The sequence below is a fragment of the Rhinolophus hipposideros genome (genome assembly GCF_964194185.1).
Source record: "Rhinolophus hipposideros genome assembly, chromosome: 8".
In the NCBI taxonomy this organism is placed as follows: Eukaryota; Metazoa; Chordata; class Mammalia; order Chiroptera; family Rhinolophidae; genus Rhinolophus; species Rhinolophus hipposideros.
Window position 1 is genome coordinate 73,156 of NC_138054.1, and position 26,992 is coordinate 100,147.

Below are 26,992 nucleotides of genomic sequence, written 5' to 3' on the forward strand. Positions count from 1 at the left end.
CAACTTTTTCTCTGGAGCTCCCTGTCATAACCTCACTGACTAACTTTACAACAGAAAATCACATATTGTAAAGCAAAATTTTCTCAGCTGCTTCTGCTTTAGCACTGGCTACTGTCAATAAAATGTGAGACAAAAGAGAAGATATCACATTCCTTATAAAATTATGAACCAGCATTCGGGTAAACAGTGGTGATGACTGACCTTCTGTGCTGTTTGGTCCACCTTTTTAGATCTTTTAAACAAGATCCTTAGATATCAGGTGCAAACATGCCCCTTTATCCTCATGAAATGCTAGCACTCAGCATCTTCATACCAAATGCTTATCAAAATGCTCAGCAAAAGCATTTATCAAACCCTTCCCTTACCCAGGCCTACGTTTTACTTTGTTTTGCTCTTTTCTTTTTTTTTTTTGCACAGTAGTACATGAATCATCTCATAAGACAGTATGTTATGCTTGAAAAAATACTTTATTTTTCAAGGGTAGTAAGCAAGGTTTTATCAGGTACAGAAATTTCAGTGCTCTTCCTGGTGAGGTGGTGACGAAGATTTGGAAATATTGGTGTTAGGTCGAGAAAATACCATTGATAGAGCTGAAGATACCTTTGCCAGCATTTTAGATCCTTGTTGGGAAATACTGGGTTTGGGAGTTTCTGTGGATAAAGCAAAAAGGTAATATGGCTACTAGACATTTTAATAGTATAGTCGTACTAGAGCATTGATGATTTAGAATTTAGAAATTGACATTTATAAAATACTTTGTGTTTCAAAAACACAAAGATTCTTTTGATTTGATCCTTCCAACACTCCTATGAAGGAAACAGGAAGATTGATGTTTCCATTTTTGGACACTGAGTCTTGGTCATGTCAAATACCTTGCCTAAGATCACACGAGTGGCCAAGTTTGGGATATAGTCCAGCTCCCTGACGCTTGTGGTATCATTATACCTACTGCACTCTGGTGCTTCTCTAGTCAGGTGTGCAAAGAATGCCTTTCTTTTTCTAGCAGAAAACTGAAAAAGCCTGATAAGCTATACTCACATAGGGAAGTAAATTTCAAATCTGTATAGTGAGGGTGTGTGTTTCAGAGTGTTCAAGTGAAAGCAGAAGTGCACTAAAATTGCCATAATTTCTCATCGATTTGGGGTAAATTTTTAGTTGACTAACTTCAACCATTTTTTTTGTCACGTGAGATAAGAGTATTCATTTGAATTCATTTTTTCTGCACCAATTATGCAGCACATGGACTCTCAGAGAATATATTTTAACAAAATTATTTTACATGTAAAGATAGAAGTGAGCATTTATGTACTTTTCTGAAACTTTATGATAAGATGTGATAGGACATGAAACACACACACAGTAAAAGCCCATATTTTCTTAATCCCAGTACATGCCAAAATCCTGTACCTCTTGCAGTTACCTAAATGTATCTTTTCTAGCAAGATAATCTTCTATGGTTAAAGCTAAAATAGCTCACAGTAAATTTAGCTATAAATAAAGAATAAAAAGTTCAGTTTTTTAACTGTACTATTATTTTTTAAATGACGTAAGAATTAAAAACAAAAAGACTACAATCTGTAGCAAATAAGACAAAAGCATGGCTGAAAGAGAAAGATGTGTATTCTGAAAAAACAAGATATAAGTTTTACTAACATGATAGAGAGGCACTGTTGCAAGATTTCTGCAATTCTCATTGGAGAGGTAAAAAGAGTGTCTGGTAAAAAAAAATGAAGATTTCTAGGCACTACTCAGTTAGCTAGTTTTGAGAGGATCCTGGAATCTGCATTGTTAAAAAGTATCCTGCCTGGGTGTCTTTAATGCAGAACAATTCCTGGAAACACACTGAGGACACTGCCCCAAATCTGCTTTCATTATTAGATTCCAGAATCTTGTTCAGGACTGGTGGGTGGCTGATGTCCTAGCATACATGAGGCTCATCCCCAGAGACAATAGTGAACCCTTATCTTTATCAGTTAATTGTTCTTTTTCACAGCAAAACTATGGGCTATCGTTGGTTATTACCCAACGTGGGCCTCTTTTCTGGAATATAGTTGCAACTATATGGAACTACATTGTGGAAGGAAGAAAGAATGTAGGATCAAAGTCAGAAGACCAGTTTTAGAGCCCTGAAAGCTGTACATTTTTTGACAGTGTAATGTCAGGCAGTTATATACTTCCATTTCCTTTATTGTAAATTGGGGCTTTAATTTGCAGAGGGGAATAATACGGTGCAGGGGATATGGACAAAGTTTTTTTTTTGGTCCACAAAGCGTTCCACAAAAGCTTTGACTTATTTGATAAAATCTGAAAGTCAGGAATTTTCACCTAAAACTTCCATCTCTAGTTTCCTTTGAAAAATGCTAAAACCTGGATTGGAAGACCTGGCAACAATCTAGCATGTCAATGATTGGACCTGAGTAGCAGCTGCCTCCTTTAGATGGGACATGCCATCTCCAGTGAAACATAAACCCTTAGCTCAACCTAGTGTTCTTATTTATATTACCCTGTCTCCTGTGAACATTTGAGTGTGTGAACTATGATTCTGTTGAAAGCTTAGGCTCTGAAGTTGGGCAGATCTGTGTTTGAATCTTACCTCAGCAGCTTAAGAGCTATGGAGTGACTTTGAGTAACCTGCTGTCATTTTACTCCTTAATGACTCTCAGATTTTCTTGTTAATAAAATGGGGATAGCTATTACCTATCCTATGTTAGTTCCGTTATCTATTACCCTCCCGTTGGTTTGAGTTAAAGTAAGAGAACTGCATGATAAACTGCAAATTGCTATCCATATAAACAGTCAGAATATTATTTCAATCTCATATTGATAATAGGTATAAATGGGAGGAGCCATTCATCCCAGCAGGCATATTAAAAGGTTAGTATATTTCGTACCTGAAATGGCTTCTTTTGAGGTATTCACACTGCCACGAATGTTTTTGTTTCCTTCAAAATTGCTGATAAACTGCCAAGACAAAGCAAAGTACTTAACTTAGTCTTTTGTTGGACACTATATTCTAGAGATGACTAGAAATCCTCAAGAGATCTAGTATAACCATTGCAGCATCTTTCATAATAATATCTGTGCTCTGTAGTCTCCGAGACAGTCTCAGAGAATTATTCTCTGAGATATAGGCTCAAGTTTTGTTTTTTTGTGTGGCAATTATGATATCTAGGATTGATGCTATGGATCTTGGCTACCATTAAATGATGACCAAAGTCACAAAAAATGGCAGCTCTGTCTACTTCCTCCCTTTTTTAATTAAATTAGAATAATTTATAAATTATTTTCTAATAATAGAGGCAATGATAAGGAGAGGAAGAAAATGGATGTTCACTAACTAACTCCAATTTCCTTTATGGAAATCGTAGCTATTTTGAGATCTAGAGCAATAAAGTGACTGTGTGGACCTGGTAGGGCAGGGAATGTGGCTCAGATACTGGCTTTATTCCGTAGGCCTTTATCACCTCTTTGAATGAAGCAGCAGCAATTTTTTTACAAAAGCATAAAATAGTGTGGGACAGATTGCGGATATTATATTATACTAGTAATTAAAACAGGAACTGGAAAATCAATGAAGTAAGGCCTAAATACATGCAACATAAAATGTGTATGGATTGTGTAAAGACCACCAGACATTCTTATAAGGGCTTACCATGGTTCCTCCAAGAGGACTTGAGGCAGCGTATGTATTAAGCTATTTCAAACAAGATACCTGAGGAATAGAATGAAGCAAAGACTATCGAAAGCACTGATTCTCATCATTGCATGCATGATAGGGTGAGCTGTAGAAATTAAAATATGTATATATATGAATCCCTGGATTTCACACCACCAATTGAATTGAAACCCCTGATGGTGGGGCAGGTACTGATATTTAAAAATAAATTCCCACATAACTAATGTGTAAGAATGAGAGTTGAGAATCCCTGATTTGAAAGCAGGGAGCAGATGAGATGAGTGACTGAGATGAATAAACATACTTAAATTCTGCTGAGGACATCTATCTTTCTGTTAGATTTTAGAATATTTGCTGTATCAGCTTGTCTCCCTATTATACCCATATAATTTCACTTGGAAAATACAGCCTAAGTAGAGTCTAGGTTTCTTGAATAGATGGTTATATTCACAAAGGAGGATTAGGTTAAGTGAGGAACTAAGCCAGCATTTTTGGAGGTTTGGCAAAAGTTAAGCATGAGTTGTAAGATTTGGTTCTGAAAATTGCTGTGATAATGACAAGTGACTGGATAGTTGATGGATTGTGTGTGCATGGGGGTGGGGAGACTTGATTAAAGGTGGCATTAAATTGAACCAAGAAACAAAGTGATAAAGAAAAAAATAGAAGGATCTGCAGTTTCACCCCTCACTGGAAACTTTCTATAAAGGATTACAAGAGGAGAAGTTTCCTGAGTTTACACTGGGGAGTACTGGGCTTTTTGGAAAGCTGTCTTTAAACACTCCATTCTTAGGAATACAGAGAACTAGATGGGATCAGCACTCATTTCCTGCAAGCCATTCTTCATTATTGAAGGTTCTAGTCCCTTCCTGCCTCCACCATGTTCTGCACTTGGGTTTAACTGCCCTAGACAGGGCCAAGTGACTCACTCCTTCTAAGATTTTCTCCAGAAACTGCAATAACAGAGTTAAGGAATCTAATTGTATTTAGGTGCTAAGGAGGAACAGTGGTGTATTCTGTGCACGTAAGCAAGGAATTATAACTCTAAGGTGCAAATTTGATTCCAGATTTCTTGGGTACCATGACAGGTCTCAGCCAGGCAGACAGATGTGAACATGAAGAAAGTGAATAGAGAATGCTTCCTGATGTCCCACAAACTGCACCACCCAGTGTCTGATTTGACCTTGAAAACTGGGTTATGTTCAGCTAGATACCATACATACCAATGAGAGGCTACTGAGAAACATTTACCTTAATACTATCTGAATACTCTGGCTTTTGTTCCTGAGAACTTTCTGTAGGGGGAGAAGGGAAGAAAAAAATACATTATTTTTTTTCCTGAGGCATAAGTAGTATTGACACAAACCTAGTCTTATTAATTTTCACCCAAAAGAAGTAGAATTTAGGCAAATAGAAGAAAATATTTTTAATGTATAGACAGTGGGAACAAAACTGAAATACGTGAGATCCCTAGAATTTGGGGGCACATCTTAGCCCTTCATTTAGGAATTATGAAAGATGAAGTGTGATGTAGTAGGAGAGGCAGACTTTATAATTTAGTACAACCACTCAATTGCTATGGGCCTATTTGTTTACATATAAAATGAGAAGGTACCCTAGGGACTTTCCAGCTCTAACACTCTTTGATTCTGCATAGCTAATGAAAAACAGATAACTGGAACAGAGAAAGGTGCTAGTCATATGAAATACTTTGGGGGAGAATCTGGAGAATTTTGAGGCAATACCAAGAGGAAATCTGGTGGAGTTGTCACAGAACTAGAAGTTGTCTGAGCTCCAAGGGAATTCAATATGTCAGTTTAAAAAAAAAAATGAGCCCAAGAGTTAGAAATGATAATGTGAGAGATGTATCAAGGAGCCACAGCTAGAGAGGTGGTTAACATGGCAGGGGCTCAGAAATGTGAGTTTGAGTGTGGCTTCACTACTTAGAGCTGTGTGAACACTGGCAAATTAAATCACCTTCTCTATCAGTTTCCTCATATATGTATAGAGAATGTGAATGAAACTATTCAACCTGCTCGCCTCACAAGAGGACTCACTGAGGTATGTAAAATTATGCATTTTGTAGACATGGCATTAAGAGCCAGCACAAGTACTCTCTCTCTAAATTATCCTTTGGGCCATCCATTGTAGGTTCTAGAAAAAGAAAGTAATAGTAAACCTCAATTAACTCAAATATGAGGACTGATTATTTGACTTATCTGACAAAATTCATAAAATTCCATTGTTATTTGATAATCTTTCTAAGGTGTATGACTCTATATGCCCATAACTGAACCGACTTTTGCTTTTAAATGACTGAGGACATTTGAGTTCATTACCAGGGATATCGTTTCACACAACCAGTTTTGAAGTTTCTAGGCTAATTGGCTAGGAATATTCCACTGTATACTAGGAATTATTTTGAGGAAGAATCACAGAGAAATGCTTGACAGTATGGGACCTGAGATATTCAGATTTAAATTATTTGAGATTTTATTGTATGTTCTATATGAAAGTAAACATGCACATGTTCAGCCCTAACCTAAGGGGTTATATGAAACTTGAACTTGAATACTAATGGATATCTCAGTCTCAACCCAACAGAGTTTTTGTGTGCCCCGCCCCCCTAGTTACTGCCATAGTCTCTCCTATTTTACTGAATGCCTCCTCCTGTTATGTAACTGTTTTAGGCTCTTGGAAATACAGTGGTGATCTTCATGGAGCTTACATTCTAGAGGGCGATAGTGAAAAAATAATTAACAGCTAGATAATCCTAAGTGCCAGGGAGTAAAACAAGCAAAGACCCGGAATAGCTAGTGCTATGGCGGGAATGAGATTACAATTTCAGAGTGTTCTCAAAGAAGATGTCACTGAGAAGGTGACGTTTGAGTAAAGCCCTGAAGGTGGGGCATGTGCCAAGCAGGTATAGGAGGAAGAGCACTGCACAGGGATCAGCAAATGCAAAGGCCTTAGATGCCTGGGAGGTTTAAGGAAAAGCAGGTCAGTGATGCTGGAGCAGGGTGAGCCGGAAAGTGAAATAGAGGATCAAGTTAGCGAGGTCACAGGGGATTGGTGGGATGTCCAGATGATGGAGGCCTTTTCAAAGCCATTGCTATTTCTTTGCTTTTCGTCCCAGATGATATGGGAAGTACTTATTATCTGAAATTGTCTTGTTTTATGTCTTTATCCTTTGGTGCCCAGCCCCAAGTTACAATGTAAATTCTGAGATCAAAGGCTTTTTCAAGTTTGTTTACATGTGAGATATAACACAAAGGAGATGGTCAGTAAATCTTTGAATGAATGAATGAATGAATGAATGAATTAAACAAATAAATGATTGAATAGGACAGCTGCAATATTACTGAAGGCTAGAAGAATTAAGCATGATTATTACAACAACAAATTTGGAAAAAACAAAACAGATAGCCGCTTATCATTCATAACACAACTATCACATCAGTGATGATTGTGACACCTTCTGGTTATGGTGTGTTCACAGAATTGTGGCATATATTAATGCTGTACTACAAATCATCTTAATGAAAATGATTTCCACCTCTGCTTTCCACAAGAGAGTATATTTCTCAGCTAGCTTCTCAGGTGGGTTGTATGTTTGAAATAATCAGGGTAAACTTGTGGTTTGAGTTTCAAGGCCGCATAACAGTAAACACAGCACTCTCCCTCTTGTGCATGCTATCATTGTTAGAACCACATTGATCCTTTAAGGATTCAGCAAACAGAGACCCAGAAAGTCCTCACAAATGTTAGAAGGAGGCAGTACTAAGAGATTTAAAAAAAAATGTGAGGACCATACTAGCCAATATACGTTTTGGAAGAGCTAAGCAGGAAGAATAACCTTTCAAAAAATGGTTAAATTCTAGCGTCACATGTTCTGGCTCAGAAACTGTAATATGATACACCCTTACTTTTTGGGTGTCTCTCACAGGAGCATGGTAAAATGTACATTTATACCACATTCTTGACCAAAATCATTAATGACATCTTAACAGAAATTCAGGTAAGGCAAACTAGTTAGCTCATTTTAACACGTGAGTGATATAGGACTGCAGCATTTTCCAAATGTAGATAAGCTCATAGGAAAAAAACAAAACCACAATATCAACTTTAGGTTTGATAACTACAAGTAATTATCAAAGCAGTAAACAAAGTCCTTTTGAATACTTTCTCATTTAAATTAAGAAAAATATTAAGTCCAACCTTCTAATATTGCAGCACCTGTATCTGGGGTACAATCTCCGAGCTCACTAAAACAAAAGAAAAAGAGCATTTCATTTTCTGTGCACTCAATGCATGAAGGAATTACCAGTTAGGCAAAAGAACAATTTGACAGTCATTCTTCATATGGAAGTAAACCTGCAGTAGTATATCGCCAAGTTTCCAAACTGAATAAAAATAATTTCTAATTGACCTTTTTTTTCCACTTTAAAATTTTTGGTTAAATATACATGACGTAAAATTTACCATTTTAACTTATTTTAAATGTGCAGTTCTGTATTTGCATACATTTACATAGTTGTGCAACTATTACCACCATCCCTCTATAGAACTTTTTCATCCTTCCCAAATGAAACTCTGTAACCATTAATTACCCGTTTCCCTCTCTCCATCCCCTAGAACCATTATTCTACTTTCTGCCTCTGATTTGATTACTCTAGGTATCTCATATAAGTGGAATCGTAATATTTGTCCATTTGTGACTGATTTATTTCACTTATCATAGTGTCTTCAAGGTTCATATATGTGGTCGCACATGTCAGAATTTCCTTCCTTTTTAAGGCTGAATAATATTCTATTGTATGTATATATATCACATTTTATTCATTCATCCATCAATGGACTCTTGAGTGGTTTCTATGATTTGGGTATTTTTTGGCTATTATTCACAAATAATTCTGCTATGGACATAAGTGTACAAATATCTGTTTGAATCCCTGATTTCAATTCTTTTGGGTATATACCCAGAAGTGGAATTGCTGGATTATATAGTAACTCTACATTTAATTTTTTGAGAAACTGTCATACTGTTTTCCACAGTGACTGCACCATTTTAAATTCCCAACAGCAATATACAAGGATTTCACTTTCTTCACATTCTTGATGACACGTTATTTTCTGATTTTTTAAAAAAAATTTTTTGTTGTTGTTTTTGTTTTGTTTTGTAAAGATTTTATTGGGGAAGCGGAGCAGGACTTTATTGGGGAACAGTGTGTACTTCCAGGATATTTTTCCAAGTCAAGTTGTTGTCCTTTAAGTCTTGGTTGTAGAGGGCGCAGCTCAGCTCCAGGTTCAGGTGCTGTTGCTAGTTGTAGGGGGCGCAGCCCACCATCCCTTGGGGGAGTCAAGGAATCGAACTGGCAGCCTTGTGGTTGAGAGCCCACTGGTCCATGTGGGAATCTAACCGGCAGCCTCCGAGTTAGGAGCTCTAACCACCTGAGCCACCGGCTGGCCCCCTATTTTCTGATTTTTAAAAAAATAGCTATTCTAAGTGGTGTAAATAGAGTCTCACTGTGGTTTTGATTTTAATTTCCTTAGTGATTAGTGATGTTGAACATTTTTTCATGGGCTTATTTTCCATTTGCATATCTTTTCAGGAGAAATGTCTGTTCAGTCCTTGTTCCATTTTTAAATCACGTTGTTTAGCTTTTTGTTGGTGGGGTTGGTGAGTAATAGGAGTATTTATATATTCTGGATATATCAGATAGATAATTTGCAAATATTTTCTCCCATTCTATGGGTTGACTTTTCACTTTGTTCTTTAAAGCATCAAATATTTTAAATTGGGTGAAGTCCAATTTATTTAATTTTTTCTTTTATTGCTTCTGCTTTTAGTGTAATATCCAAAAAATTTATTGCCAAATCCAACTGTGTGGGGTTATCTAGTTTCCCTAACACTGTTTGTTAAAAAGACTGTTCTTACTCAATTAAATGGTCTTGGTGTGCTTATAAAAAAATATCTGACCGTATGTGAAGGATTTGTTTCTGCTCTCTGTTCTGCTCCATTTGTCTACATGTCTGTCTTTAAGTAAGTTACCATCCTATTTTGATTATTGTGGCTTTATAGTTAATTTTAAAATCAGGAAATCCAACTTTGTTCTTCCTTTTTAAGTTTGTTTTGGCTATCAGAAGTCGTTTGAGATACCATATAACTTTTGGAATGGATTTTTCTTTATTTCTGTAAAGTACGTTGTTAGTATTTCTATAAGGATGGCATTTAATATGTAGACTACTTTGGTAATATTGACATCTGAACAATTTAAGTCTTCCATTCCATGAACACAGGATGTCTTTCCATTAATATGTGTCTTCTTTAATTTCCTTTCAGAATGTTTTGTAGATTTCAGCATATAAGTCTTTCACCTCTTGATAAAGTTTATTCCTAAGTATTTTATTCTGTTTAATACTAGTGCAAATCACATTTTAAAATTAATTTCCTTTTTGGATTGTTCATTGTTAGTGTGTAGAAATGCAACTGACTTTTTTGTGTTGATTTTGTATCCAACAACTTTGATGAATTCATTTATTAGTTCTAAAAGTTTTGTTTGTTTCTTTTTTTGAGTGTGGAATCTTTAGGGTTCTCTACATATAGTATAATGTCACCTGTGAACAGAGATAATTTTACTTCTTCTCTTCCAATTTAGGTGCCTTTTATTTCTGGCTTAAGTGCTCTGGCTAGTACTTTCAGTACTATGTTCAATAAAAGTGGTGGGATTTGACACCCATGTCCTGTACCTGATCTTAGAGGAAAATCTTTCAGGCTTTTACCAGGAATACAATGTTAATTGTAGGTTTTCTATATATATGGCTTTTATTATTCTGAGGTAATTTCATGCTGTTCCTAGTTTGCTGAGTGTTATTATCTTGAGAAGTTGTTAAACAATGTTAAATGGTTTCTCTGTATTAATTTAGATGGGAATGTGTATTTTTCCTTTGTCCTGTTGATGTGTTGTATTACATTGATTGATTTTTATATGCTGAACTTCCCTTTGTATTCTTGGGATAAATCACACTTAGTCATGGTGTATGATCCGTTTAGTGTGCTGGTGAAGTCTGTTTGCTAGTATTTTGTTAAAAATTTTTTGCATTGATATTCATCAGGGATATTTGTCTGTAGTTTTCTTATAGTGTCTTAGTCCAGCTTTGGTATCAAAGTAATGCTGTCCTCATGAATTTGAAAATATTCCCTCCTCTTCGATTTCTTGGAAGATTTTTGAGAAGCATTGGTATTAATTCTTCTTAAAGTATTTTTTTAGAATTCAGTGAAACCATTTGGTCCTGAACTTTTCTTTGTTAATAGGTTTGTGATTATTATTTCAATCTCCTTACTAAGTTCTAAGTCTTCAGAAATTTTATTTCTTCATGATTCAGTGATGCTATGTCTTGTGTTTCCAGAACTTTATCCATTTCATCTAGGTTATTTAATTTGTTGCCATATAATTAATTGTTCATAGTACTCTCATAATCCTTTTTGTTTATATAAAATCAGTTGTAATACCCCTTCTTTATGATTTTAGGTATTTGAGTCTTCTCTCTTTTTTTCTTAGTCAATCTAATTAAAAGTTTGTCAATTTGGATGATTTTTTTAAAAAACCAACTCTTGGTTTCACTGATTTTCTCTACTGCCTTTCTGTTCTTTGTTTATCTCTGCTCTAATCTTTGTTATTTCCTTCCTTCTGCTAGTTTTGAGTTTAGTGGTTTTTTTTCCAGTTACTTAAGGTGTAAATTAGGTTGTTTTCATAAGATCTTTTTCTAATGAAGAATTTACAGCTATACACCTTTTAGTACTACTTTCACTGCATCTCATAAGTTTTAGTGCGTTGTGTTTTCATTTTCATTTGTCTTGAATGTTTTCTAATCTCCCTTGTGTTTTCTTCTTTGATACATTGGGTATTTAAGAATGTGTTGTTTAATTTTCACATATTTGTGAATTTTTCAATTTTCATTGTATTCTTATTTGTATTCTTATTTCATTCCATTGTGGTTAGAAAAGACAATTTATATGATTTCAGTCTTTTAAAATTTATTAAGACTTTTTTAGTAGTCTACATATAGTCTATCCTGGAGCAGACGCCATGAGAATTTGAGAAAAACATATATTCTGCTCTTGTTGAGTGGAGTGTTGTCTATATGTCTGTTGGGTCCATTGGTCTATAGTCTATAGTGTTGTTTAAGTTCTCCAGATCTTCTGTCTGGTTATTCTATCCACTATTAAAAGTAGTCTATTTATAATTATTGTATCTTTTTGGTGAATTGACTTTTTAATCATTATATAATATTCTTCGTTTTTTATAACAGTTTTTCACTAAAGGTATATTTTGTTTGATATTTGTGTAGCTGTCCTGCTCTCTTTTGGTTTATACTTTCATGGGATAACTTTTCCCATCCGTTCACCTTTAACCTGTGTGTTAACCTTGTATTGAAAGTGAGTCTCTTATAGACAATTTGTAGTTGGATCCTGTTTTTAAAAGCCATTCTGCCAATCTCTTTCTTTTAATTGGAGTGTGTAATCCATTTACACTTAAAATAATTACCGGTAGGAGGGCAATTACTTTTGCCATTTTGTTATTTTTTTTTGCATGTCTTATAGCTTATTTTATCCCTCGTTTCCTCCACTACTGTCTTCTTTTGCAGAAACATATTTTGGTTCCCTTTTCATTTCTTTTTTTGCATATTCTGCGGACGTTAACTTTGTTGTTACCACATGGTAACAACATGTTTAGAATGTTATAACATTCTAAAGTTCTGACAGTCTATCTTAAATCGATACCAACTTAACTTCAATACAAAAACTCTCCTCCTTTATAGATTAACCCCTATCACTTTTGTGTTATTGATGTCCCAAGTTATTTCTTTATATATTTTGTACCCATCAGTATAGATTTCTATTTTTATGCATTTGTCTTTTATATCTTACAGAAAATAAAAAGTGGAATTATGAACCAAAATTATGATACTAATTTTTATATTTGTCCATATATTTACCTTTCCTAGAGAACTTTGTATTTTCACATGATTGGAGTTACTGTTTAGCATTGTTTAATTTCAATTTGAAGGACTTCTGGAATTTCTCTTAGGCCATGTCTAATGGTAATGAACTTCTTCAGTTTTGCTTTGTTTTTTGTCTACAATGTCTTCATTTCTGTCTTATTTCTGAAGGCTATTTTTGTTGGTTGTGGAGTTCTCATTTGACAGTTTTCCTTCATTCAGTCCTTTAAATATATCATTCACTGCCTTTCAGCCCGGAAGATTTCTTCTGACTATTTCACTGATAGTTTTATGGGAATCTCTTATACATAACATGTCGTCTCTGTTTCTATTTTGTCTTTGGCTTTTGATAGTTTGATTGTAATACGTCTCTGTGTGCTCTCTGTGTTTACATTACTTAGAGGTCATTGAGCTTCTTGCATTTGTACAGTCATGGTGATTTTTCCAAATGGAGGGAGGTTTTAGCCATTATTTCCTCAAATAATCTTGCCCCTTTCTCTCTTCTTCTGGAATTCCAAGGGTGTATATATTGGTCTGCTGATGATGTCCCGAAGTCCTTCAGGCTCTGTTCACCTTTTTATCAGTCTTCTTCTTCTTTTTTTTAATCTTTTTGTTTCTCAGATGCAATAATGTCAAATGACTTGTGTTCAATTTCACTGATTCTTTCTTTTGCCTGATTGAGCTGTCTCTTGATTGAGCCATGTAATGAATTTTTTAATTCAGCTATTTTATTTTTCAGCACCAGAATTTCTGTCTGGTTCTTTTAAATAATTTATATCTCTTTGTTTTTATTTTCATTTTGTTCATATACTTTTCCCCTGATTTCCTTTAGTTTTTTGTGTTTTCCTATAGATTTTGAACATATTAAAGACAGTTGTTTTAAAGATTTTATCATATATGTCCAATTGGTGTGCTTCTTTATGGACATTTTCTGGAGATTTATTTGGATTCTTTAAATGGATCCTATTTCCGTGTTTCTTTGTGTGCATTCTGATCTTATGTAAAAGTTAGGCATGTGAAGAAATAGCTACTCCTCACAGTTTTTGGAAATCGGTGTGGAAGCTCTTCATTAATTAGTAGGACCCTGAACCTTGGGAACAGACTGAATTAGAGCTTTAAGGTCTTTGGTCCTTCTGGGCCTATTTTGTACTTTTTTTTTTTGTCTTCTTCTGTTTTCCTGATCTACTTTAAATGTTTTATTTCCCAAGATACTCATCATGTTTCTTCTCAGGTCCTTAGATATGCTACTATCATCTCTTGCTCTCAGGTGTTTGTGCATCTTTAGTACCCTATGATTTTTGTGTACTAGGGCACCTGTCAACTGCCTTCTGTGGTTTCCAGGCTTAGATCCAAACTATGGAACTGTTCCTAATCTGAGCTTTTATTCAGGTGAAACAGAAAATATTACCTCAGACTGTCTACCGATAGGCCAGAATATTTGCAGACAAGTTCTATTCTATTCTTTCTATTCCGAGGGAAGAAACTGGGAATTGGGCTATTTATACCCACTGTGCCACATCATGTTGCAGAGAGGGTGGGAAAGAGCAAGTAAAAATCTGTGGAATTGTCTACCATATTGAATATGGCTTCTTCTTGATTGACCATTCACTTGGTTGTTGCTGACATTTGACTCAAATATTCTGGTCTGTCATTTTTCTCTAAATTGAATTTTATTTGGTATTACCTGTGCCCTTCTCTTTATCATTAATATAAATAATAGAGAGGTGCTTGCATGACCAATTATATATGTGATTATAACCATTACATAGGAAAAAGAGTCAATAATGGTTCACAAATAGATGTCCCGATTGTGTCAAAAGGAAACAATTCCCTTATGCTATGTGGGGAAAAAAATGCAACCATGTAGACATGGCTTCTCTCACAATAGATAATGCTGTCTCTTCAAGGTTATGCATATTTTTATAAACTTAAGAACAATTCTAGATAAGTTTTAACTATTCTAGATACTCACAGTTATTAAGTAGATTTCAAGTCTACAGTGCACTTTGCTTTCTCTGTCCTCTATAAATGCCACACAGTCCAGATTCTGCTGCTATAATCATCCTAACTTGGGTTATCTTCTCCTCATGTAAATGCTGCTTATCCTTATAGTCCCATATCAAATTCCATTGCATTATAAAATTTATCTTTGAATATACCAACTTACACTATTTCCTCTCTTCTTTGGATTCTTCTTACAGACAGTTATAACACTGGGACATTTAGTTACTTAAGAGATTTGAGTAAGAACCCTTTGGGCAGGTGGTACAGATACTATTGTGACTCAGTGCTTATCTCCCAGGTAAAAAACTAGCAAATTTTTGACCCAAGTCATGGCTGTACTAAAGGATGTAGAGGGCAGAAAAATAAAAATGGGAGGATCGAGTAGAAAGGGGAGGCCTTAGGAAGTGTCCACAGAGGGGAAGCTTTGGAAAGGAAGAATGAAGGAAGGTCCAACACTGAACACTTGCCTAATCATAGTTTTACCAGGGACTCATTCTTCCCGTAAGCAATACTTTCATGTCAGATTTCTACTTTTACATTGTTTTAATTTCGTGTACCTGGCAGATGAAATCAGATCTTCTTGGTTGTATGAAGATGAACTCATCATTCTGTGTATGAAGTAATGTGTTGGTTCAGTAATAACATTTAGTTCTTCTTTCTGGAAAATTCAAAACCAAGTATTACATAGTATAGAGTTTGATGTGCACTTTCTCATCTTATTGGCATATTCTGTACTCTATAATGAAAAAAATGTTTTTAGAAATTTCCTAAAAGATGGATAAACCCTATACTTCTAATTAAAATGTCTCTTTCCAGTATAATTCTGTGGAAATGGCTCAATGAAGATGATCTATATTATAATATTGGAGTTTGAATAGATTTGAAAGATAAAACTATCATAACGAAGAATGTAGTTTTCCATTTCTGCACTTTATTGATATTTTTAATCATATCTTACTGAGTTCAAAAATAAAAAGAACAGATATAATTCTGGTCAATTCCGAAACTTGTCTGGTCAATCATCATAAACTATACTCTGATCTATTTGTTGGGAAGTCATCTGCAGTTTCATGGCCATACTTTATATGAAAATACTATTATTTTGATGTCTGCTAGAATCTCAGGAAAAAAAGCTTTTATTAGATTATTGTTCATATAATACATTTTGATAATGTAATCCTATATCATTTCTTTTTTCTTTAATTATTATTATATAAGTTTCAGGTATAAAACATTGTAATTCAACATTTGTATACACTAAAATGTGATCACCCTCAAAAGTCTATTTACTATCCATCACCATATAATTGACCCCCTTCCTCCCTTTACCCACCCCTCTCTCCTATCCCCTTTCCCTCTGGTAACCACTAATCTCTTTTCTGTATCTAGGAGTTGGTTTTTGTTATATTTTATTTTTCTATTTATTTCTACATAAGAGTAAAATTATATGGCATTTTTCTTTCTCTTTCTGACATTTCACTTAGCATGACACCCTTAAGATCAATCCATATTGTCACAAATGGCAAGATTTAATAATTTTTTATGGCTGAGTATTATTCCATTTATATATAACCACAACTTCTTTGTCCATTCATTCATTGATAGACACTTAGGTTGCTTCTATATCTTAACTATTGTAAATAATGCCGAATGAACATAGGGGTGCATATGATTATATCTTTTTGAATTAGTGTTTTCATATTCTTCAGCTAAATACCCAGAAGTGGAATAGCTGGATCATGTAGTAGTTCTATTCTTAATAATTTGAGAAACCATATTGTTTTCCATAGTGGCAGCACTGATTTACAGTCCCACCAACAGGTATAGGGGTTCCCTATTTTTCCACATCCTCTCCAACACTTGTTATTTCCTATCTTTTGATAATAGCTATTCTAAGAGGTATGTAGTTTTGATTTGCATTTCCCTAATAATTAGTGTTTATACATAATAAATAAATAAAATTAGAATTTATTGAGTCTTATTTAATTTGTTTCGTGGCCTAACATGTGATTTGTCCTGCAGAATGTACCTTGTGCACTTGGGGAGAATGTATATTTTGTTGCTTTTGGATTGATATTATCTATCTATCTATCTATCTATCTATCTATCTATCTATCTATCATCTGTCTGTCTGTCTGTCTGTCTGTCTGTCTGTCTGTCTGTCTAGTTCACCTGTGATGACTTAGTGATGATGAACTTTAGCTTTTGCTTATCTGGAAAACTCTTGATTGCTTCTTCAGTTCTGAATGATAACCTTAGCAGATCAGATAGAAAATTCTTGGTTGGAATTTTTTTCTTTTTAGCACTTGGAATATATCTTGATACTACCTTCTGCTCTGTAAAGTTTCTGCTAATAAATCTGCTATCCTTATGGGGTTTTCCTTGTGTGTATTAAGTTGTTTTTCTTTTGCTGCTTTTGAGATTCTCTTTTTATCTTTATTTATCATTTTAATTATAATGTGTCTTCATATGTTTCTCTTTGGATTCATCTTATTTGGAACTCTCTAGTCTTTCTAGACCTGGATGTCTATTTTCTTTCCCAGATTAGGGAAGTTTTCAGCCATTATTTCTTCAAATAATTTTTATTTTAAACCCAGACAATCTGATTTGTGTGTATCTTTTTACTTCCTCCTACCTTGTCCCACTTTCTGGTCACAAAAGGGCTAGAATATATTAAATAATAGATATAAATAATGGGCTTTAATTTCTCTTACATGGTTTCTCATTGGGCTGTAAATAATATAGGTCTCTTATTTGCTTTCCCACAGTTGAGTTTTATGGCTTTTCTGTTAATTATTTTTCTTATCCTGTAAATATTACCAGGTTTAGGAGAAGACTGGAACCATTTTAGTATTCTGTTCTTCCTAATTAAGGTACATTTTTGGACAGGATTTCTGAAGATCTCTATTTTTTCCCTAGGTATCTAGTCATTGACAGTCATGTTTCTCACTCACCTTATGTGATAGTTTTTTCTCCCAAGAAAAGCCTGTTACAGGTGTGATTGTTGAACAGGTGGCCATGTCAAGCTCAGCAACAGCTTTTTTAACTTCTTTCTCCTTAGGTTCTTTTATATGATTTGAAGTTGCTTCCACACTTTCAATAATTGCACTGGATGTGGTCTGACAGCATTTGCTTAGTGACAAAAACTTTTTCAGACTCTTTGTGCTTGCTGTCGGCTTGGGAGAAACATCTGTGCTTTCTATTGGCTTTGTGGTTGCTTTCACTTGATCTGTCAAGCATTCTGGTACAACCTCTCCTAGAACAACTTCATCTTCCTCAAACATTAGAACCTCATCTATGTTACTTTGTGATTCTTCTTCAATATCGTGAGCTACTAATCGGATGATAAGATCTTTTTCACTCTGAACATCTTTTAAAAGCTCCACCTTCATGATATCAGGCTTTCTTACATTCTGAAATGAATTTCTGCAAACAACCTGGAATTGAAGTTATGATGAATATAAAAAAAAATGCCTCAATCACTCTTCCTATGGTTATTTTAATATATATCTATGTTAATGTGATTTGTAGTTTTAATTTAAGTAGTATTACCTTCCTATGCTATTTACTTGTATATTAGCAATATTTTAAGAAGAAAAAGAAACAAATGAAAATTCTAAGAAATATTTGGTGTCTCATAATTTTCATTTATTTCTTTTTCTTCTTAAAATATTGCTAACATACAAGTAAATAGCATAGGAAGGTAATATCCACCCAATAAACTCTAAAAACAAAGAAATATTTGGTGTCTATCATTTCTTTTACACTTACTTTACATAGTAATTCATCATAACTTACTTCAAAGTATAGAAGATCTAACATGGGCCTTTTCTTTCCTAAACTTTATATTTTGTTGCATCAGAATTTACTTCTTTTTTCCATTTACTTCTAAAGTTTTGTGACAGAAGTAAACAAAATAATCTATTTGTTTTCTGAAATTCTAGATAATGAATCATAGAGAAACCGATTTTTTTCATTAAAAAATCAAGCTATCATCTAATCTTGTTTTTTAAAGGATGAATAACCAAAATTGTGAAGTTCTTTGACTCTTTAATCACTATCCTTCCACTCTTGATCCTTTGGACATATTTTTCAAAAAAAATCAAAACATAAATCTTCACTTTTTTCCCTCACATCCCTAATCAAATTTCACGTTTCATTTTCAATGTCTAAAGACAGATCAAAGAAAACAATAATTAAATAACAATTTCCCCACTTTTGTAGTCATTGATGATGCCACAGTACCTCCAAATTAACTTGATTTAATAAGCATAGACCTCAACATGCCTTTTTAACATTGTAACATTGTAACATTTAACATTGTAAGTTTCCAGATAATGGTGCCCTAATAGAATATTTTTTGTGGAAACAAAATATAGAAACTGTCTCTTTAAAACATTAAAACACAATCGGTTTTGATTTTCTGTGTTAGCGGAGAGAACCTGTGGTTTAGAAAATCCAAAGTCATTCTAGGTGGCTTTGGAATTTTTTATTAAGTGTGGTTTTAGTAGTACATATGCTTAGTGTGTTGGGAATTTACGGCCCCTCAAAATGAAAACTAAAGCCCTGAGGTGGAGTGTATCAGTACTTGCTGTATCTGGGTTCTCTGATCTAACCTACTACTTTTTTGTCTCGTCTCTGTCCCTATGATGGAGAAAGACAGCATTGGTACCCAATTTGGTAAAAAGCACATGTCTTAATAGAGTTCTTCCTCTGTGTCTGCTTCTTTGTTTTTATTTGTTTATTTGTTTGTTTGTTTTTGTATGGCTTTTCTTCCTCCTAAGAGGACAGGGGTAATTGTTTGGTTTAAATGTTACCTTCCTGCTTTTTGTGGTCTATAAATGACTTAAACAAAGAGAGCTAGTAACTAACAGTAAGATTTGTGACAGACAATTCTACAGATAACTAAAAACTGATTGTGAGTAATGTTTTTCTATAGTCTGTTCACAGAAACTTTATTCCCAGGGAATTACTTATATATGAATGAAGACTACCAAGCAATATGTTAATGCAATGATGAGAATGCATACGGAAGAGGAAATTTTTGAGCTGGAAAAGGACTGGACCGTCAAAATTTCGGACAAAGGAGATGAAATTATGCCTCATGCCATTAAAATTTCAGTATTTGGGTATGAAAGCATAAGCACTCATGAACATACTCACCAGCCCTGAGGCTTAGTTCAGTGGGCTGTAGGACAGTGCATGAGAAAATTCACTTCCAATCTATGCTCTAGGGAGAATGGCCCTAGTTTTCTCATTGTCCAGGCCACAGATTATATAACCCTACACACACACTTAGTCCTTTTAGGAGTGAACACCATTGGTATAAGAGGCTTTGGTAAAAGTCAAAATGTGTAGTGGATCAGCGTAATTTCATTGTCCAGACAATTCTTTTGTCCTCAGTTGTGTAGTTTCCTTATAACAAGGACATCATTTTGGCATTTTAAAGTCCCAATTAGTTTAACATATTTAGGGCCTGAAAGCTGCAGGGCAGAGCTAGTTCTGTAGTCAGAGGAAATGGGTTCATAAAAATGGCAGTATTAGGGCTGCTGGATTTAGACCAAAAATAGAAGAGGAAAGGAACTGGGTACTTCTTGAGAGAATAGAATAACTGAGAAAGGCTAATAGTAAGTGAAATAATCAGAAACAAGTATAATCTAAGGGTTTGTAGTCTAATGTCTCTTGATAAATGTTGCTAAAAGTAGAAAGAGGACTACTGGTGTGTAGCCTTAAGTTTATGAAATTAAAACTATTTTAAATAATTTTTGAAACTTCATATATCTTGATATTTTAATTGGATCTTTAGATATTCACAACAAAGAACTATAGGAACTGGAGGAAATTGTGTTTCTTCTGAATTTTCAAATGAAGATTATAGTCTCAGTCAGCCTTGTTTAACTGTTAAGTCTGTGTCCCTGTATTCCCATTCTACTAAAACAAACAAACAAACAAACAAACAAAATCAGTTTAAACTGATTGTCTTAGGAACTCTAGCCTGAGACCTTTAGAGTGAGCCACAGCGCTAATATGGCAAGTCTCAGTAAATCGTATGACTATATGATGAACCAGGTAATTCTCCTATTGGGATAGGTGATAGCAACAAAAAATTCATTCCAAAATACCTATTTGAAGAAGAGAATCACAGAACAAGTATGTCTCACGATTCACCTGTGTTTCTGCCGTTGGTTTTGCACTTACCTCTAAGGGTTTTACATCCAGTCGTCCCATCGTATTCAACGATGTCCGTCTTTCTTTCTTTATCTTTCCTACATTAGATGTGTCTGATGAGGAGTAACTTTTCCCACTTATTGATGCTCTTCTCACTTCTGCGATGCTGTGTCCAGTTTTTCTTAAACACTCCATCTTAAGTTCTTCAAGAGGTTGAGTTTTTATAGAAATCACTGCTAAATGTTCTGAAATAATGTCTGGGTCTACTTTGATTGGCTTATTCCCAACGTGTGGAACTATTTTAATTGGCATTTCTCCAACTAAATCTTGATCTGATTCTTCTTTCTCTCTATCAGGGATCATTTGAACAGCATGCTTTTGTGCCTTTTGAACAATTCTATCAAGGTCTAGATCTCCAAAGAGATCAACATTTGAATACTTTGAGTCATCTGTATCTAATGGAAAACTTGAAACTCCATTAATAATTAAACTAGCCACTTTTTTAGGGAAGACTCTGTTTGTACCTTTTATATCATAATAAAGGTCTTCCTGGGTTCCTGATTGTTGCAGTACATTACTATAAACAGAATCAATAACCTGAGAAATCATTTCTATGCTTTCTGGATTTAAAAACTGTTCTTCAGGATCAGTAGCAACAAGACTAATATTGCTTTTGCAAATTTCAGCTGTCACAGATTTTGTCAGTTGAGATGCAATTTTATTTAACTCAGGTTTTGATAAGTTTTTTCCATCTTTGCTTGAGGCACTTGGTAACTGTACTAGTTTAGCCAAGAACAAGGCCAATGCTTCCTCCAAAAATATGGCATCTAACATAGAATGTTTTTTGGATGAAAACTTTTTCGGGGACTTAAATTCATCAACAATTTTGACCACTTTTTTCATAATTTTGACAGCTTCCAGAACTAATTCTGAACTTGATACTTCTTCCTCTATTTTAGGTTCAAATTCAGAATTGGAAAGCTCCTTCACCATTAAAAAACCTATTATATCAGAGAGGACATTGCTCTTACCCATTAAATCTTTAAATATACAAGTATGTGAGCCAGAGTGCTTTAAAACACTGGTGTAAACAGAATTAACTACTTTATCAATGCTTCCATTATCAGCTAAAGATATAGCAGACAATTTCTTGGCTGGAGGTATCAGTTTAATTTTACTTCTGGAGATAAATTCTTGTATTGAATTTAATATTTTTGAGGTTATTTTTTGCATTTCAGTTTCTAGAGAATTAGTTCTTTCTTTATCCGCTTTTGGAAACATAGATAAAAGCTTTGATAAAAATTTCACAGCAGTTTCTTCTATTATGTTATAAGGCAGTAGATGAGCACGTGATGTCTGAGGCTGGGGAGTACCGATAGTTTGGATAACATCTTTAAGAATATTTTCAACAACACTGTCAACTTCTGCACACTGATGTGGAGTCAACTCTCCAGAAAAATAGTTCTGTAACTGATTGCCAGCCACCTCTCGGAGAACTAAGTCCACTATGGATTTTGAAACGATTACACATCCGCTGGCTACACAATTTTGTATAACCTCTTGTGCTCCAAACTGTGAAAAGAGATTATTATAAATAGAATGAGCCACTAATTGAATAATTTCATCATTATTGGGATGTAAGCATTCCACATACTGAATAATCAAATCTTTATCTTTGGAGATCTCTGTTGTGACTGTACTTAATAACTTCATTTGAAGGAAATCCAGCTCTGTGAACCACTTACCTTCAGCTGTTTCTGCTTTGTTTTTGGATACTGTTGAGAAAATCTTGGATAAAAGAGCAGAAATCACATTCTCTAAAAACTCATGAGGCAGCATAATAGTAGATCGTGATGATGTTTGACATTCTTTGCTGGCTGCTTGAGCCACCTTTTGGACCTTTATAACAACATCTTTAGATTCCAGAGGCAAACATGCTGAAGCTGGAACCTCATCAGAAAATAGCAAATTAAGCCGATGTTGAAAAATTTCATTTATCACTGCACTAGTTAGTCTTCTTGCTAAATTTTCCCCATTACTCTTGATGTTCTTACAAATGGAGTCTTGAGATCTATATTCCTTCAAAATATTGCATAGAGAGGAGTGAACAACTTTGTTAACCAATGTTTTATCGATTGCTGGTATTTTATCTAAGAAAGGAATCTTATTTAGAGAGGGTTTTTTAGTCACTTTATGCATATGTGGCATTTTATCCACAGTTATTTTCTTAACGCTAGGTGATGCTTCATCTGTAGTTGATTCTTTATGCCTGGGAGGTACGTTAGGAATTGATGACTCTTTATCTACAGGTGGAAAAAACTGATTTTCCTTATCTGGCCTAAATACCTTAATTTGAGCCTTTGAAAACTCCTTTAACAGTGATTCAGTAAGCTTCATAGCTGTGTCATAGAGTTCAGCTTGGTTTTCGTCATCACTTACATTTTGCTGTCTATCATATGTTTGTGTTTCTGGTGAGGTAGAAAAGATTAATTTGGTAACCATTTCAGTGATAACATCTTCTAAAAATTTAGCAGGAAAAATTCCAGGTTTTCTTTTTAGTGGGTACTGAGGATGGTCCGCTTTACTAGGTTCATTTTTAATCCCCTTAACTTTCACTTTCTCCGTCTCTTGTTTTTCCTCTCTGTCTCTCTGTTTCTCTCTTTTATTCTCTCGCTCTCTTTCTCTTTCTGTCTCTTTTTCTTCTTTCTTCTCTTTGGCAGGGAGATTTTTGTTAATTGAGAGGGATGGATACTTTGTTGTAACAGACTTTGCAAAATCTTTACCAACCTCTTGAATTACATGAAATGTATCACTTGAGGGACTTTGGAGATTTGAATAAGCTGATGATTCTTGAGAATAACCTAAGATATTGTCATAAATATTTTCAGTGATATTTTGAACATGTTCATAATCTGGGTATTGTTCATTTATATCTACTAGAGCTGGAGGTCCTTTTCTCTCCTCAATGTTTGGCTTTTGGGTTGCTCTTTTCTCAGTTTTCTCTGTGGTGCTCCCTGTATTTCTCACTTTGGATGTCAAAGAAGATAATTGAATGGGATTGTCTTCTTTTTTAAATGAATTTTCTCTTGTTTTGTCAATCTTCTTCTCATTGTTTATTTCAGAGTCTGGTCCAGGTGTTTCTTCTTCATCTTCTATGTCATCAGTGGCTACTGGGATTTGTGTGCGTGGCTCAGACCTCAACCTCCCATCACAAAACTCAGACTTGAACCCCCCATCATAAAACGCAACTTTGCTTCTTGGAGAGGCAGGCTTTGTGGGTGGTTTGCTATTGGTTTTGTATTCAAAACAAGTCTTTCCTTTTGTAAACCAATCCTCAGGATTCTGTTTTTGTGACTTTCCTTTTTCTTCTTTAAAAGATGAATCAAGCACATTTTCCACAATTTTGTTTATTTCTTCATTATCATCTTCAGAATAAAAGACCATGCCAGGAACATTGATAGGTAGAAATGGTTTTCTAGACCTAGGACCACTGGGTAACCTAGTGCCAGTTATCCTGTACTTTCCTTCAGGGTCAGAACAATTACTCGGTCTAGAGTGTCTACATTTTTTACCATCTGCCTTTAATGGCTCCTGATGCAGCTGAGTGAAGATATCATCGAGTAGCTGAAGGAGTACTACCGTTTCTTCAGAGGCAATAAGCCTCTCACTATTAAGTTCAGTTTGTATGTACCCTAGCATAGCACTAATTGCTTCCTCTATATAGCCAACCAAAGAGGACTGCGAACAGATACTTGATATTAAGTTTTGTAGTTCTTCTTTAAGAGTTAAATTGGCTTCATCAGTTTCAAGACTACATTTCTTTTTGTCAGCTTTTTTAAGGAACGTACGTGTTTGGTTTTTCATATGTTGCTGATAGGAAAGTTTAGTTGGATCTCCGAGATGAGGAAGTCCATCTTGCTTACAAGGTGCAAGAGTCATAAACTTTTGTAAAATGGCATGCACCATATCCTCTGCAATATCACACATGGGTTTCCTAGGGTAAGGCAGTGAAGCTTCTAAATGTTTTCCATTTGGTGGAGTGAGATATTCTCCACTGGGTGTTAAGTGTGGTTTTATGTCAACTGACAAATCTTCTTGTAAAAACATCTCAAAACATTTTTTCTCAACTGCAGACTGGATCTTCTCAAGCATATTTTCCACAATCTGTGAAGCAACAGAGGAGATATCAGCATTGGAGAGCAAGCCTGTTTTATCAGGCTCGCTTTGATCAACAACCACTTCAGCAGTAACAGAAGAGATAGATGGAATGGCCTGTGTTAAGTCAGATGTTATTTCTTCAAAAATTCTTTCTAAAATTAATTCAGTTTCTGCTTTTAAGTGACATTTAAAATTAACAAAAATATTTTTTAAATTCTTTATTTCACTGATGGCTTTTGCTTTTTGATCAGAAAATTCTACACTCTGTAAGCCATCTGTTTCAGTGGTAGCATCCTTAGATTTTTCTGTGCCTGTTTCAAATGATGCTAAATGGCGACTATCAGATTTACAACTTCTTAGCTTAGGGTATGCATATATCATGCTGGTTTTATTCTTTTTGAGTCCAGATGTTATAGATTGTCCTTTTATGTGACATGTTTTTCCAACTGCTCTTCCCACATGTGTAGAAGGTGGTTTGAAAGGTGAGGTTGGTCGCCTCACTGATCTGTCAACTGCAAATTCGCAGGGCTCTCTCTGAAATGTTTCAGTTGTTGCAGATGAATAGCTTCTATACGTAAACTCCTCACTGCATGTGCTACAGAAACTTGAACTATCTGAAGAGAGGACAGACTCATCAGACACTGGGTATGTATTGTTTTGCAACCTTTCTTCATATTTTGTGATGGCTGGATATAATATACTGGTCACTGTAGCCACAACCCAGGTCATTATATTCTGAATTATACTAGTCAGTTCTTCAGATGTTACCTGGAAATGAGGCAAACAGCAATGAAAAAGTCATATCAGAACTCACTCCATTCTGGCACAGAGGGTAACATTTATTTATTTATGTTTATATCAAACTATGCAGGGCTGGATACCATCATGGTTATCAAGAGAACATGATAAAGAATCTATTTTAAATGTCAGCTTAACTTCAAGTTGGTTTATTTTTTAATACAATAAAATAATTTTATATAAATTCCCATTTGATTCACATTCCCTTAGAAGGTTTTTTTTCCTACCTCTCCGCTCCCCTCAGCCCCCGCAACATTCATTGCTGAGCTACGTGACTTTTTGATTTAAAAAAAAATCACTAAATTGCCGTATAGCATTATAACATGCAAGGGTTTTGGCAAGAAGAAACAGTGTCTGTGACCCAGCAAAATTATTTTAAAAATACAACAGACTATTTCTACCAGAATATTTCTCAAAACAGATATGGGGAAAATATTTGGGTGCTTTGAGAGGCATGTGTCTAGCTAAGATGTAAGGATGGAAAATAAGCCACCTCTGTTCCCCATTCCCTGGCACAGGGATGAGCCTATGATCTGTATATACGGAAATGACGACAGCTAATTGTTAAGAATTATTTGATAGGCAATAAAATAATGCACTGCGGAGATTAAATGGCTTTGTATCCAACAAGAGTATCCGTACAAACTGTCTTACAGAGGCTGAGAAAAGATGATGCAGTGAAGGAACCATTCAGTTTAGATAGAAAAGAAGGGCTAAGCTAGAACCGGGTCTTAAAGAGTCAGGAGCTGAGCAAGGGTGGGGAAGTTGGAAAATTCCTCATTTTGAGCTGGAAATAATTTTGGATGACCACTTCCTTAGTGGTCAATGATACTGTCACAGATTAAACTGGAACAAGACTGGACACTGAATGCATCTGTAGAATACTATATACCTCTCCTTATTTACTGAAAATCTGTTTGGGGCTCGCAAAAATCCTTATGCCTGTAATAAACTAGTAGTCTGTTTTTCAATTGGTACTCGTGAGACATAAAGGCTGTAGACAATAACTGGCAGCAAAGCCTGCAAGGCTGGCATGTAGGTAGCAGGGTAAACAATAGGATTCTTGTAATGGGCTGTTCACATCCCAAATATTGTCTTACTTTTGCATGGCATTATTCATGTTTTGGGCCAACATTAAAAAAAAATTAATGTAGTATACTGTCTCCTGACACATTTGAGAGTGTTTGG

At 34.9% G+C, this 26,992-nt stretch overlaps 1 protein-coding gene across 1 annotated transcript; it reads right to left on the minus strand.

The window, feature by feature from the left end:
• Positions 1-451: 451 nt before the first annotated feature.
• On the minus strand, positions 452-25,893 carry LOC308500940 (fibrous sheath-interacting protein 2-like; the record flags this gene model as incomplete). The annotated part of the gene is made up of 8 exons (XM_081056438.1): positions 452-650; positions 2,892-2,961; positions 4,925-4,968; positions 7,892-7,938; positions 15,238-15,338; positions 17,635-18,117; positions 20,879-25,012; positions 25,888-25,893. 8 exons carry the CDS (start codon positions 25,891-25,893, stop codon positions 514-516), a joined length of 5,022 nt encoding a protein of 1,673 aa, XP_080912564.1. The 3' UTR covers positions 452-513.
• Positions 25,894-26,992: the final 1,099 nt, after the last annotated feature.